Genomic DNA, 15,011 nt, shown 5'->3' on the forward strand with positions numbered 1-15,011 from the left:
CCACGGCTCAAATCCAGGCCTTCCCACTCTCTGCCAGGGTTGGCCCCTTCACTTGAGACCATTGGGCACTATTGCCTGTGGGCACTTAAGGAATCATGGGTTCATGCTCAGCCTTCACTGCTTGAGCACTACTCCTCCATGTCTCAGAGAGTCACACTTCCAGGCAACCAGCAGAATTTATTGAGCACCTGCTGTCTGCAAAGCCCTTGATTAAGTATACTTGGAGTGGACATAAGAAGTTCCCATTCTCAGTGGCTGTGATCTCCTTAGAATTTGGCTACACGCTGGTCTTGATCTGTCCAATCCTTGCATGGCTAGCTCCTTCTCATAGTTCAGGTCTCGGTTCATGTCTTACCTACTCGCCAAGGCCATCTGTGACCACCCTAAATGAAGTCACCCTCTCACCCCCACCACCTCCGCCATGTTATTCTGGTTTATTGTATTTTCTTTTCTTCTGAGCAGTTAGTGCTTTCTGGAAGAGTCTTGTGCATGTAGTTAATATTTTAGTTGCTTTCCTCTGAAGGCAGGGATTTGGGTATCTAGTAAATAGTGATGTGATTGAATTCAGAGAGCGAGATAAGTGTGGTTGTTTGAGCAGGTACTGGCTGTCCACACAACCTGTCCCACTGCCCCTTGCCCAGGGAGCCCCCTGGCCAAGCAAGTGGCCCTACCACAAGCATCCATGTAGAGATAGAGCCATCATGGGAGGTGGGAGCCCTCTGAGGACTGACCTTCCCCTTCTTGCCTCAGCTCTCAGCTTTGGCTTCTGTGACTTCTAAAGCTATTGTCCGCCTATCTGGTGACTCAGCCTCTCTGAACAGTCATTTTCTTGGAAAACCCAGACCTGGTTCCTCCCATGTTGTGGGTGGCACTGAGAGTGGAGGATGCTATGGGTGAGTCTTTATGTAGAAAGATAAAATATATAAGCCACAGGTCTTCCCTACCCACTTTTTAAACTCTATGTGGCATTTATACATTTTCTCCTACATGTAACATTAAACGTATACTTTACGAAATTTCAACACAAACAACAAAATTCCTCATAATTTCCCATTGCAGGGAGAGAACCTCTACAGGTTGGCATAGATGACTAAACTCACGTCCGCTGATGATAATGATGTTGCAAATATTGACTGACTCCTTTGTGTATCAACAATTTAATCTTTGTATTAAGTCTGAGATTCCCCTCTTCACTGGGAGGAAATTGAGGCACAGGTGAAATAATGCACTACTTACTATTCATAGTATTAGTGGAAGGCACAGGCTAAGTTGCTGGCAAACATTCCTGCAAACATGTTTATGTAAAATGGGTTTCTCTCTTGCTCATGCTTTGGGGTGGCTTAAAGTGGGCAGGTGCCTCAATCCTTAAAGTCATCGGGAGGCCTGGTTTCTTCTGTCTTGTGACTCTGCCCTCCCTGGGGTTGCTGTGGGCTACAGGGTTGATTCTGGCTCGCCAGCAGAGCCCACCTTGCAGGGCAGGCTGCAGCTATGGCATTGCACCTGCTCCTTTCCCATTGGCTGGGGGTGGTCACATGACTGCCCTAGCTGCAAGGGAGGCGGAGCAATGCCATCCCTTCGTGATGCATCTTGGGGATAATTAGTAGTTCTGCCACAGTCATCTGGGGAGTGGTGGAGCCAGAGTCAGAGCCCTCCAGGCCCTGCCCTTCCACCTGACCCCACTCCCTGACCTCCTCCCAGGTGGACATCATGCAGATGTGCATCATCGAGCTGAAGGAGAGACCCGGCCAGCCACTCTTCCACCTGGAGCACTACATTGAGGGCAAGTACATCAAGTACAACTCCAACTCAGGCTTTGTACGCGATGACGACATCCGCCTGACTCCACAGGTAAGGCCCCGGCTTGCTCTGCATATACCTACACTCTCCACCCACCCTAGCCCTTTGGAGTGAAGCCTGGCCAGGGTCAGCCCTAGAAAGGAGGATCCTTGTGGGAATGAGGTCTCACATCCCCAGAGGCCCCCCAGGCTCCTTGAAGTGTTCCAAAGGAGATTCTGTTACCAAACACCTGTCATCCCATGCCAGCTTCTACCAGCAGACCTAAGTTGGCCACAGGATTGCATCACCAAGGTCCTTGCAGAACTGAACAAGCCTCCTTCCTCTATCTTGTCCTCTATACAATTGTGCTTTGCAGAGAAAGTACCCCAGCTCAGGCAGAGCTGGGATGTTATACGCCCCAGCCACCACAGTGACTGGCCAGCGTCTGCAGAGTTCACAGCCCGGGCTCTTACAACCACCTTTTTCTAACTGTTTCTCACAGGCCTTCAGCCACTTCACGTTTGAGCGTTCTGGCCATCAGCTGATCGTGGTGGACATCCAGGGTGTGGGTGACCTCTACACCGACCCGCAGATCCACACGGAGATGGGCACAGACTTTGGAGATGGCAACCTAGGTCAGTGGGGAAGCCAGAGCGTCCTTCCTCCGAGCATCTGCAAGTTCTTAACTCACCCAAGGAGACAGACAGAGACAGCCGATGGGCCTTCCCAAGTGTATCGAGATGAGAGCTTGGGATATCTGACCCTCACTTCCAGCTCAGCATGTTTCCACCCACCCTGGCCATGTGTCTGTTACTCACTCTGCCTTTCCCCTATTCAGATGCAAAGTGACACTTCAGATGCCCCTGTTCTGTCCACAGGTGTCCGAGGGATGGCTCTCTTCTTCTACTCTCATGCCTGCAACCGAATATGCCAGAGCATGGGCCTCACTCCTTTTGACCTCTCACCCCGGGAGCAGGATGCATTGAATCAGAACACCAAGATGCTGGTGGGTGCCCAGGGTGAACCTGGCCCGTCTGCCAGGCAGCGAGCCCTGCTTTTCTATACTGGCAGCTGGGCCTGGAGTGCTGAATTCAAGAATATCAGGGCTGATAAGATCCATCCCATCTGTTCCTCAATGCATCCCCTTCAACTTGGTGCACAGAGCCCTTTGGAGGGTCCCCATGATAGAGTAGCTGTTATCTGCTTGAGTTGGGCCCATTTGTGACCAGAGTGAGGAAGACCAGCAGGTAGGAAAGGAGAGACGGTGTGTGGTGTGTGCTTGTGTGGTATATTGACAAATGAGAGATTAGACTCACACCTGGCTCTCTGGGCATCTTATTGTGTGCAAGATGAGATTACACCACCACACCCCTGCTTACACAGACCAGATGCAGAATATTGGCAAAGACCAGCTTGGGATCCTGGACATATATTGGAATATATTGTCCAGCTCAGGGCTGCAAAGTATGGCTATCACTTTAGAAGGTGCTGGCTGGCAGGCCCTTTGAGATCTGTACCATGTGCCCCTTCTTGGATACCTGAGGGTTAATCCTGCACTGATTTTTTTTGCATGCAAAAGAGCAATAGCTAAAAGGGGTTCAGGGTTAGAGGGAAACAACAGAAAGAACAAAAAGAGCCCCTCATTCCCCAGAGAGTGACTACATGACATAAGTATCCCTGTTACCATCCCCAGCAATCAGCCAAGACCACCTTAAGGGGGACAGAGGAAAAGTGCGGGAGCCCCCAAGTGAGGACCCTCTCTGGCAGCCGGCCCCCCCTGCTCCTTCGCCTTTCAGAGAACTCTGGAGACGAGAACATGAGTGATGTGACCTTCGACTCTCTCCCATCTTCCCCTTTGTCAGCCACACCACACAGCCAGAAACTGGACCCCCTCCGTGAGTGATGATTTGGTGTTCGGTCATTGTGATTGGAGGGGACAGCAGAGGGTAGAGCAGAGATGAACTGGTTTTCACTCCTGCTGGTAAATCAGATGTGCTAATCAAAAAGGTTCATGGCCCAGAAGGTTTCATGGGTGAGTTCTTTGAATGAACTTTCAAGAAATAGGTCAACCAAATTCTATAGAAACAGCCCCTATGGTAGAAAAAATTTGGCAACATTTTTCAGTGTGTTTTATGAAACTAGTAAAACCCTTATACCAAAATATGACAAAACACCAAAAAAAAAAAAAAAAATCCCCAAACCCAGAAGATTTTATTATATCCCAACCTCAAAATTACATCAAAATTCTGAATGAAGTATTAACAAATAAAAATGAATAGTGTTATAAAAAGAATAGTCCGTCATAGTTGAATGTGAGAATTGTACAACTATTAGGGCATCTATTAACATCACATTAATAGGTCAGAGGAGAAAAGTGGAATCGTTATTTAAGTGGGTCTTGCAATGTTATTGTCCCTGCTGACCTGGAACTTGTGATCCTCCCACCTCAGCCAAGTAGCTTGGACCAGAATCATGTGTCACCACACCCAGCCAGAGAGTAAATATTTTAAGCTTTACAGGCCACGTGGTCTTTGCGTTTGCAGCATGAAAACAGCCATAGACTGTGAACGAATGAGTCTGTGTTCCAATAAATTTACAGTTTATTTATAGTCACTGAAGCTTAAATTTCATGTGATTTTCACATGTCATAAAATATTCTTCTTTTGATATTTGATATTTGTCCAAACCTGGAACACCTGAGCTCAAGTGATCCTTCTGCCTCAGCCTCCTGAGGAGCTGGGACTCTTAGAGCTGGGACTATGGGCATGTGTCACCATACTCAGCTGTTCTTTTGATTTTTTTTCCCCCCCAACTATTTAAAAATGTAAAAGCCATTTTTACAACTTTTTTTGTTGTGTGCTGGGGATGGAACCCAAGGCCTCATGCCTGCTAGTCACACACTCTACCGCCGATCTATGCCCCCAGCCCTCAAATTTAATCAAAATGGGCAGCCAGACAGATTTGGCTCAAGAGAGCTTAGGTCAGGAGACAAATAGGAAAATACCAGGAGTTGGTTGGTTTTGAAGCCATCTGAGACCCATTCAGTGGGCCCCAAATTACATATGATTTTTCTTTCTTCACAACTGCATTTAATGCAGAGCTGAGCATGGTGACAAAAACATTACAGGTAAATTGCATTATGACTTGAGGGTGACGCTGCTTGCTCAGGACCCTGTAGTTTGTGAGAGGTAGACTTAGAATAAGTTCTTTTTTTTTTTTTTTTTTTTTTTTTTTTTTTTTTTTNTTCACATCTTTTCCCAGTATCTCCAGAAATAATTTCTTTTTCTTTTTTTTTTTAAGAGAGAGTGAGAGAGAGAGAATTTTTAATATTTATTTTTTAGTTTTCGGCGGACACAACATCTTTGTTTGTATGTGGTGCTGAGGATCGAAGCTGGGCTGCACGCATGCCAGGCGAGCGCGCTACCGCTTGAGCCACATCCCCAGCCCAAGAATAAGTTCTTGAGAAAGAACTGAAGTCAGTCCCCCAGGGTCTGACCACATTCTTCTCCCATTTTATGCCTTTCTTTAAAAATTACAAATAGCCGAGTGTAGTGGCGCAGGCCTGTCATCCCAGTGGCTCAGGAGGCTGAGGCAGGAGGACCACGAGTTCAAAGTCAGCCTAGTGAGGCCCTAAGCAACTCAGTGAGACCCTGTCTCTAAATAAAATGCAAAAAAAGGGCTGGGGATGTGGCTCAGTGGTTAAGTACCCCTGGGTTCAATCCCCAGTCCAAAAAGAAATAAATTAGTTAAAAATAAAAGCTTGGTGGCCAGTACAGTCCGCCGTAGGCAATAGGTTGGGCTGGTGAATGTTCCAGCAGTAGAATCTGCACATTACCTCTGTTTCTTCCTGCCCAGATTGGCCCGTGTTTGGTGACCTTGATAACATGGCACCCAGAGACCACGACCATCTAGACAACCACCGGGTGAGTGGAGAGTAAGGGAAGGAGGAGGGGCTCCGGGCCCCAGCAGGGTGGGAGGGCTGAGCTCTCTTAATGGGGTGAGCCTTCAGATTCAGGTGGGTAGCCCAGCCCAGGTGTGCTCCAGGAAATGCCCAGAGGGCTTGGGGCTGGGGCAGCTGGACAAAGTGAAGGAACTCAGTCTGCTGCCAAGGCAGAGCTTCCTCTGGGAAAAAGTCGTGTCCCTTCAGTTCCTGGAGATCAGGGAAGATTATTTCCAAATCAGCAGCAGCACATGCCAGGCTCAGCAGCCCTGGATTGGGTCTGGCCACACATGTGCGGATGCCTGACCCTGAGCGGGTTACAGTCATGGAACCTACAGCCTGGTGGCACAGTGCTCTCGGGTTGCATAAAGAGAATGTCTCCTGCAGCTTCAGGTTGACTCAGCAGTGAGAAACTAAAGGCACTATGTTTGCATCTGCCCGAATACATATTATGGCATCAAAGTAAAAATTAAAACTAAAAGTGGATAAATGCACAGGTCACAGTCCCACTTTTGCTCTACTGATTACCCCAGAGGTTCAAGCTCATTCCTGGATGCTTTTCAGAGTTCTTGAATAGAAGGGGAAAATAATAATAGGTGACATGTATGGAATTGTCACCGGGAACAGTTTTAAGGATTTGGTAGATATCCTCATTTAATTCTCAAAACTTACAAGGTTGGTATTATTTTTTTTATTCCTTTTAGAGTAGATTTTATTCTAGAAGTAAAGTTTAGAATTTTGGGAATAGGTAATACATTTTCCTGGTTCAGGAGGAAAAGGTCTGAAAGATTAGCACAGTAGAAAGTCTCCTTCCCACCCTGTCACTTCTTGGCTTCCGGTCCCAGTGTTAGCAACCCCGGGGGCCATTCTCTCTCTCATTGTCCCTGATTTGGAGTTGAAGAAACTAAGGCACAGAAGTTAAGGTACTTGCTCATGACACTTAGCAATGGAGCCAGGGTTCAAACCCAAGCTCTCAAACCCAAACCCGCCCTCTGCTCTTCTGTCCTTTGCTGCCTTCTGTTTTACAAAAACCTTGGAGTTGGTATTCATCTATTTCTCAGGTGAGAAAACTGAGACTGGGAGAGGCTGCCTGCCTCACTGAGCCACTGAGCTGAGATCTAAGTGAGGCTCTGTGTCCCACAGCTTCGGAGGGATTCCAAAAGGAGGAACATGTGCCCAAGGTTGTGTGGTTCTGAGGTCCAAGAGAGGGGTGCTTCAAGCTCCTGAATAAGGCCTGCAATCCATTTTCAGTCTTTTATCTGGCATACTGAATAGTTGGGTATTATAGAACATAATGCATCAATTTAAAGAGTTGAAAATGTCTTTCCCGTGTGCTAGGGATTAAACCCAGGACCTTGCATCTGCACCCTACCACTGAGCTACATCCCCGCTCCTTAAATGTGAAAATATTAGACCAGGCACTGTGGTGCATGCCTGTCATCCCAGCTACTTGGGAGGCCAAGGCAAGAGGATTGCAAGATTGGGGCCAGTCTGAGCAATTCAGCAAGACTCTGTCTCAAAAATAAAAAGGACAGGGGACATAGCTCAGTGGTAGCATGCTTGCCTAGCTTGCATGATGCAAAAACAAATAGATAAAAATAAAAATAAAATTTAAGTAATATAAAATGGTTTATTCAAATAAAAACAATAGGGACTGAGGATGTAGCTCAGTGGTAGAGCTCACCCAGCGTGGTAAGGCCCTGAATTCAACTCAAGAAATAAATGAAGGAAGGAAGGAAAGAGAAAAAATACTAATATATGAAAAGTCTGAATTCATGGAAGGGGAAGTGAATGAGAATTGACAGGATTCGTAGCAGGTTGAAATTTTAATGGTGATGTTTTAAGTACTTTTAAAAATTAAAGGGCTTACATAACTCGGGCATAATGCTGAGTTGACAAAGTTGGGTGATGGGTACATAGGAGTTTATTTTAGATTTTTTTTTTTTTTTGTACCAGGGATTGAGTCAAGGGGTGCTTAACCACTGAGCCACATCCCCAGCCCTTTTTATTTTTTTATTTAGACACAGGGTCTCCCTAAATTGCTTAGGGCCTCACTAAGTTGCTGAGGCTGGCCTTAAACTTGTGATCCTCCTGCCTCAGCCTCTCTAGTTGCTGGAATTACAGGCACGCAACACTACAGCTGGCTTGTTTATACTCTTTTGAGTGTTGAAATACCACTTAGTAGAAGAAAGAGGAGTAGAAAACAGATTAGATTACTGACAACATGCAAATAGGGTCAAAACTCAACATTGGTAGGCAAAGACTGAAGTCTTTGAGATTCTTAATTTTTCCAGATTCAATTTCAAAGTAGATCTAGGAGATTAAAAAAAAAAAAAAAAAACATGTATGTGGAGTTTGGTAGAGGGGACTTAGTTGTGGTGAATACTGTTTACCAGGGCTGTATCTTTGTCCTTGGTCATTGATCCTAAGCCAGCTTCTGTTCTCTGCCTGTGAATGGGTGAGCCGCTCTTAGTAATAGCACTCATCATGACCCACATTACTTTCATCCTCACCGACCTTTGATGTAGGTGCTAGAATGAATCCCCATAGCTAAGGAAACCAAAGCTCAGAGAATCTGAACAACTGCCCAGGTAATAGCTGGCAAGTAACAAAGTCAGGACTTGAGTCTGGGCAGTGTGGCTCCAACCCCCAGGTTCTTTGCCACCACTCCACATGGCTTCCTTGTCCCCCAATCCTCATGGGACAGGAAGAAGAGCAGGTTAAATGAAGAGATGGAACAAGGGGCAGAAAGATGATGATTAGGATGTACTCAGATCCACCAAGTCCTCAAAGGACCTCTAAGACCCTAAGATCATCTTCTGTCCACAGGACTCTGAGGCCAGTGGGGATAGTGGATACCCCAGTGAAAGGCGGGGTGAGCTGGATGACCCAGAGCCCCGAGAACAGGTAAGGATCCCACAGACAATGAGAGTAGAGTTTCCTGTTGCCTCATTGGTCCTTCAAGAGGATAAAATCTATAGAAAGGGAATGTGAGTGGGTTCTGAGAATATAACAAGTAAAATAACAAGATTATTTCAGATAAATATAAATGCAGAGCAGAAGGTAAAATGTAAAATGGGTAATGTGGGCCACAAAAGGGAGGAGGGTGGTATCTTGGATATAAGATTGAAAATGGCAGGATATAAGGTTGAAAATCTTATGGTGCAGCTGGGGCCTTTGGTTATTATGGGGAGCGGAGGCTGGGTAATTGGCTGGGCCATGTCCACACCAGCCCCTCATTCCTGCCTGTGGCCTGACATCCCTTTAGCTTGGCAGACAACGGTTCCAGCTTCTGCTGGGGAGGGCTGGGCCAGTTCACTGCGAGAAGAGCCCCCTGGGAAGGTCAGCCTCTTCTGGATGGAGGGCCACCTGGGAGGGCTGGGCCAGTTCCCCAGCGGGAGGCTCTTGGGAGACAGGTCTGTCCTCCGAAAAACTCAATCTCCACTTCCATCCAGGGCCACTCAAATGGCAACCGGAGGTACGAGTCCGATGAGGACAGCCTGGGCAGCTCCGGACGGGTAATACAGTCTTGGGATCTCTGGTCACTTGCTTGTCTGTGGAGGGCTCTGTTTCTGTTTCTCCTCCTTCACGTCACTGCCACCTGCTCGTCCTCCTTGCATGTGTCCATTTTGCAAATGAGCAAATTGCCTGGGCAGACATGAGGTGCCATCCTGTGCAGGAACTTGTGGGGAAGATTCAAGACATGGTCCTGGAGGGGAAATGACAATGGCTGTAGCTCACGTGTTAAAGTGCTTGACTAGAGGAGCCTTGTGCACTTTATTAATCCATTTATTTATTTATTTTGTGGGGGGTGGTATTGGGATTGAACCAAGGGGCATTTTACCACTGAGCCACATCCCCAGCCCTTTTTATATTTTATTTTGAGTCAGGGTCTCACTAAACTGCTTAGGGCCTCACTAAGTTGCTGAGGTTGTCTTTGAACTTGCGATCCTCCTGCCTCAGCCTCTCAGCTGCTGTGATTTCAGGTACGCATGACTACCTCCAGCTAATCCATTTATTTCTTGTAGCCATTCAATGAGATAGGCTAAGGTTACTCATCCCCATTTTATGTATGAAAAACTTGGATCTTAAGCAACTTTCCTTAGATTCCCAAGCTAGTCCAGATTGAGTATTCCATATCTGAAATGCTTGGGACCAGAAGTATTTTGGATATTTTTGGATTTTGGAGTCTTTACATATATACAATGAGATAACTCGGGGATGAGACCAAACTCTAAACATGAAATTCGTTTCTATTTCATGTACACCTTAGCCCCATAGCCTGAAGGTAATTTTAAAAATTTTATTTTTTAGTTGTAGATGAACACAATACCTTTATATTATTCATTTATCGTTATGTGGTGCTGAGGATTGAACCCAGAGCCTCATACTTGCTAGGCAAGCACTCTATCACTGAGCCACAACCCAGCCCCTGAAGGTAATTTTATAGGACATTTTTAGTGCACCTATGTTTTGACTACAGCCCATCTCATGAGATCAGGTATGGACTCTTCCACTGGTGATGTCATGTTGTACTCAAAAAGTTTCAGATTTTGGAGCCTTTACAATTTCTGATTTTTGGATCAGGAATGCTCAGCCTGTATGTGTAGCAAGCATCCCAGATGGTGGTTAGCATTAGGCAAGTCTCAGACCAGCCCTACATCTGACTTGCTCTTCTCTACTGACTCCCAAACACACCTTGCTTGGATCTCGACCATCCACACCTTTGCTAAGAGGACGAGTCTCTCTCCCCTGCAAAGTCTTTCCTTCCCCTGTGTCCATTCCTCCTCAAATCCTGCTTTCCAAGCCTGGATGCCATTGGCCCTCCCTGACATCCCCAGCAGTCCTGACTCTTGCTCCTCCCAGAATGCTGAGCTGTTTCTCCATCAGGTCAGGTTTTCCCAGCTCAGCATGGTGCAGGGTTGCTCAATCAGGGCACTGTTGGCATTCAGGGTTGGATCGCTCCTCGTTGTGGGGTGGCCCTGTGCATTGCAGGATGTTGAGCTGCCTGGCTGGGACCTGCAGGAACCTCTGGACAAGTGTATCTTCAGCTGGAAGAAACCATGTGTTTTCTAAACCCATGCCCAAAGCACCCTTTGATGTCACCCACAGCATCAGGGTGGATTTGGAAGAGAGCAAGTGGATCTGCTGAAGTCTGAATTTTCTCATGCCTTGTATGGGGTTTAGTGTGTTGAGCCCCCCAACCAGACTCAGATTAATAAATAGGGGGAATCGCTTCTCTGAGCTGCTGCTGTCTGTTCTCCTCTGAGTCCTGTGGTTGCTGTCTCTCTGCACCTGCAAGCTGGTGGCATTTGAATGATTAGAATTGGAAAACATTTGTCCAATAAAATCGGACACTGTAAGGATTTGTTCTCCCTCTTACCAGCAGGCTCCTGGGTGCTGGTAGCAGGGGCAGCTGAGTACGGGACAACAGGTCTACCCCAGCCCCTCTTGTCTCTGACCTCTAAGCTCCGTCCCTGTCCCTCCCCTCAGGTCTGTGTGGAAAAGTGGAACCTCCTCAACCCCTCCCGCCTCCACCTGCCAAGGCCATCAGCGGTGGCCCTCGAAGTGCAAAGGCTTAATGCCCTGGACCTTGAAAGGAAAATCGGGAAGTCTGTTTTGGGGAAGGTATTGTTGATGCCCATTTCGCAGCCCTTTCTGCACGAGCCCGGGGCCCCTGGCCCACGCCTCTCCTGTGCCAATCGCTTCCTCCCGCAGGTTGGCTGGGCGGCCCTTGGGTGCGGCTTGGGCTTCGCAGACAGCCGGGCCAACACCGCAGTCTGTGTGGCAGGTCCATCTGGCCATGGTGCGCTACCACGAGGGCGGGCGCTTCTGCGCCAAGGACCAGAAGTGGGACCGCGACTCGGCGCTCTTTCATCTGGAGCATGCGGCAGACCTGGGCGAGCTGGAGGCCATCGTGGGCCTGGGACTCATGTACTCGCAGCTGCCCCACCACATCCTGGCTGACGTCTCTCTGAAGGTGAGGGACTGGACGGTGGAGACCCCGCAGGAAGTGGAGGGCTCCGCCCACCCAGCCATCACCTGCCTCCTGTCCTGGAGGTCACTCACTCACCTGCCTCCCTGAGGATGATACAGGCCCCAGAAACATCCTGGGCATTGGTTTGGGGTCAGGTACTTCAAAGTCAAAACTGGCAGACTTGATCTCTGGCTTTGGGGAATGAGTGGGGAGGGACAGTCACATTTCCAGGCAATAGGGACAGTATGATGGGAGAAGCAGAGGAGACTGGTGGACACAAATGAGGAAAGGCCCTGAGGGGCTTTTGAGTGGTCCCTGCAGGCCTCCTGTCATCAGCTCTGCCATACCCCTAGTGGCTAGAGCAGAGCCTGGCACTGGGAGATGCCCATTCACTGACCCAAAGGCCAGTGGGAGTGAGTAGGTCGGACTGAGGGAGCCGCTCAGGCCCAGAGGTGAGAGACAGAAAGTTAGAGTCTAGAAGGTGGTCAGTGGGGTTGGAACACAGGGATGAGATGGGTGCAGGGTTGGGGCTAAGGAGCAGTCAGGGTAGGATGTGAAGGAGCAGGATGTGAATGTGTTGGGAATTGTGTAGGGGTCTCCTCCTTCCTTCCTGGTCATGGGCACAGAAGAAAGGATTGAATGGACCTGTTCTGGCAAGACCTGGGGAGTGCCCTAGTTTCCTGGGAGAGGTTGGGAGGCTTTTGGTGGGTCTGGCTGGAGCAGAGGCTCAACATGGGTCCAAGGCAACAGCCCTCCTCAAGGCTTGATCATGGCTTGTCAGCAGGCAGATCTCAGATGAAGAGGGTGGTGAAAAACACTTTGAAGACCTTATTTATTTAAATAGGTAATACACTCATGAAAAAGTAAAAAAAAAAAATTAAGCTGGGTGTGGTGACTCATGCCTATAATCACAGCTACTGGGGTGGCTGAGGCAGGAGAATCATAAGTTCAAGGTCAGTCTGGGCAACTGTCTCAAAAAATAAAGATGGACTCAGTGGTGCACACCTGTAATCCCAGAGACACTAGAGGCTGAGGCAGGAGGATTGTGAATTCAAAGCTAGCCACAGAAACTTAGTGAGGCCCTAAGCAACTCAGTGAGACCCTAGTGGGGAGTGGCTTAGTAGTTGAGTGTTCCTGGGTTCAATCCCTGGTACCCCCCCCAAAAAAATGAAATTGAAAACACAAAAAGGGCTGGAGATGTAGCTCAGTGGCATGAAAAAAAAGAATAATATTTAAAGGTTTACAGTGCAAAATCCCCCTCCCACTTTTCTTCCCATTCTCTCATTTCTGAAAAACACGTATAGCTATAATTACCAATTTTTCATATATAATTGCAGAAATGTATTAATTACCTAAGATATAGTAACGAATTACTACAACCTGAGTGCAGGACCATGCTTCCTCTGAGGCTCTAGGGGAGAACCTTCCTTATCTCTTCTGGCTTCTAGAAATTGCCCGCAGTTTTTGGTGTTCCTTGGCTTGAATCATTTCAATCCCTATCTCTGCCTTCACGTGGCCTTCTACCCACATGTCTCTGTCTCTGTGTCTCTTGTGTTTTTATGGACACCAGCCATGTTGGATTTAGGGTCCTCATAATCCAAGATAGTCTCCTCCCAACATAACTACCTAACATCTGTGAAGACCCTGTTTCCAAATCAGATTACATCCTGAGGTTCTGGGTGGACATGAATTTTGGGAGGCATATTATTCCTTCCCGAACACAGTTTTCACCTGCAAATATGGAGTACAGATTCTAACGGTCCACCTTCTTATTTTTCCTCCAAAGTTAGCATACTGTACACACTTTTGGGACCTTGTTTTTTTCACTAGACCTTAATTTTCCACAGTGTCACACAGAAAGCTTCCTGATTCTTTGTTGACAGTGTTCCACAGAATGGATATGACACACTTTAACCTGTGCCCTGTCGATGCTTGGGGTGGTTCCACTCTTTTGCTGCTGTGACTAGTCTTATCCGCATTAAGTGGAACCTTATGAAACTTCACATTTTTTAATAGATTATGAACTGTAGAATGTTGGTAGCTTCCTGTGGTTTAGTTGACTATAATATTTGGCATGCAGGCAAGGGATACCACAGCTGTTTTTATTTCCTATTTTATTCCCTATTCTCCCATCTCTGTGCTTCTTGGGGGCAGGACTGAATATATCTCATTCAATGAGTGATGTGCTGCTAAACATTCAGTAGTTGGCTTTCAGAGATGCAGAGGAAATCTGTGCATATATATATATATATATATATATATATATATACATATTATATAGTTTGCTGACATAAAGAATATACAGCATATGTTTTACAAATAGCAATAAAAGTACTCTTGTAAATTCTATATTGTCAGAATACGTTCATTGGTTTTTGCCAACTTTTGCACATAACAACCTACCTGTGGTGGTAACTGGTGAAGGGGTATAGTTCTGACATGAATGTTGGTTGATATTTTCATTTACCTTAATAAGTAAGATGATAGTGAAATAAAGAAGACCTGTGTTAGAACTGGAACTTCATTTGCCCCTGACCTGAGTAGATTCTTTCTTGCATCAGATAATAGTTTTAAGTGCTGGAAGAACATTCTTTTAATTTCCATCACTAGGCATGATGGAATGGTTACAGAGATGAAACAATTTGAAGCTTAATCTGCACTATTCCTATTTCTTCTTTCCCTTTCTGAAGTTCAGATATGGAGAAAATAATTAATCAAATCCTGATTTGTAGCATGGTCTACTTTAGGGGAGGAGTGGGGTACAAACTCCTGCCATGGTCAATTTATTAGTTGTTGATGGACCTTTATTTATATGTGGTGCTGAGAATTGGACCCTCACACATGCCAGGCAAGCACTCTACCACTGAGCCATAAGCCCAGCCCTATTGTTATCTTTTTTTAATATTTTATTTTTTAGTTATAGGTGGACACAACATTGTTATTTTATTTTTATGTGGTGCTGAAGATCGAACCCAGTGCCTCACGCATGCTAGGCAAGTGATCTACCTCTGAGCCACAACTCCAGCCCCCTTTTTATTATTTTTGATTGACAATGATTGTACATGTTTATGGGGTATAGTGGGGGTGTTTTGAAACGTGTATATGATGTGTGATGATTGGTATATCTGTTATCTCATACATTTATCATTTCTTTGATGAGAACATTCAAAACCCTCTAGCTATTTTGAAACACTTTATTTTTAGCTGTAGTTGCCTTGCTGTGAAATGGAACTCCAGAACGTACTCCTCCTATCTGCTTGTAACTTTATACCCAGTGACCAACCTCTCCTCCTCCTTCCCTTCCCCTCCCCAGGCTCT

At 46.6% G+C, this 15,011-nt stretch overlaps 1 protein-coding gene across 4 annotated transcripts in view; it reads left to right on the plus strand.

The window, feature by feature from the left end:
• Nucleotides 1-15,011, plus strand: part of Eef2k (eukaryotic elongation factor 2 kinase) — a 46,114-nt gene that overhangs the window by 19,536 nt on the left and 11,567 nt on the right. For 3 of the 4 annotated variants that reach the window (XR_007342675.1, XR_007342676.1, XM_015491155.2), the window contains exons 6-14: nt 1,699-1,848; nt 2,279-2,411; nt 2,655-2,782; nt 3,470-3,671; nt 5,632-5,699; nt 8,546-8,623; nt 9,172-9,234; nt 11,210-11,344; nt 11,508-11,696. Coding sequence is in view for 1 of the 4 variants with exons in the window: in XM_015491155.2 (XP_015346641.1) it covers nt 1,699-1,848; nt 2,279-2,411; nt 2,655-2,782; nt 3,470-3,671; nt 5,632-5,699; nt 8,546-8,623; nt 9,172-9,234; nt 11,210-11,344; nt 11,508-11,696 (1,146 nt within the window). In the remaining 3 variants the exon portion in view is untranslated. Of the gene's footprint in view, nt 1-1,698; nt 1,849-2,278; nt 2,412-2,654; nt 2,783-3,469; nt 3,672-5,631; nt 5,700-8,545; nt 8,624-9,171; nt 9,235-11,209; nt 11,345-11,434; nt 11,697-15,011 lie in introns of all 4 variants that reach the window. The other variant, XR_001504078.2, reaches the window with a different exon arrangement.

The sequence above is a fragment of the Marmota marmota genome, unplaced genomic scaffold, assembly GCF_001458135.2.
Source record: "Marmota marmota marmota unplaced genomic scaffold, marMar, whole genome shotgun sequence".
Lineage (NCBI taxonomy): Eukaryota > Metazoa > Chordata > Mammalia > Rodentia > Sciuridae > Marmota > Marmota marmota.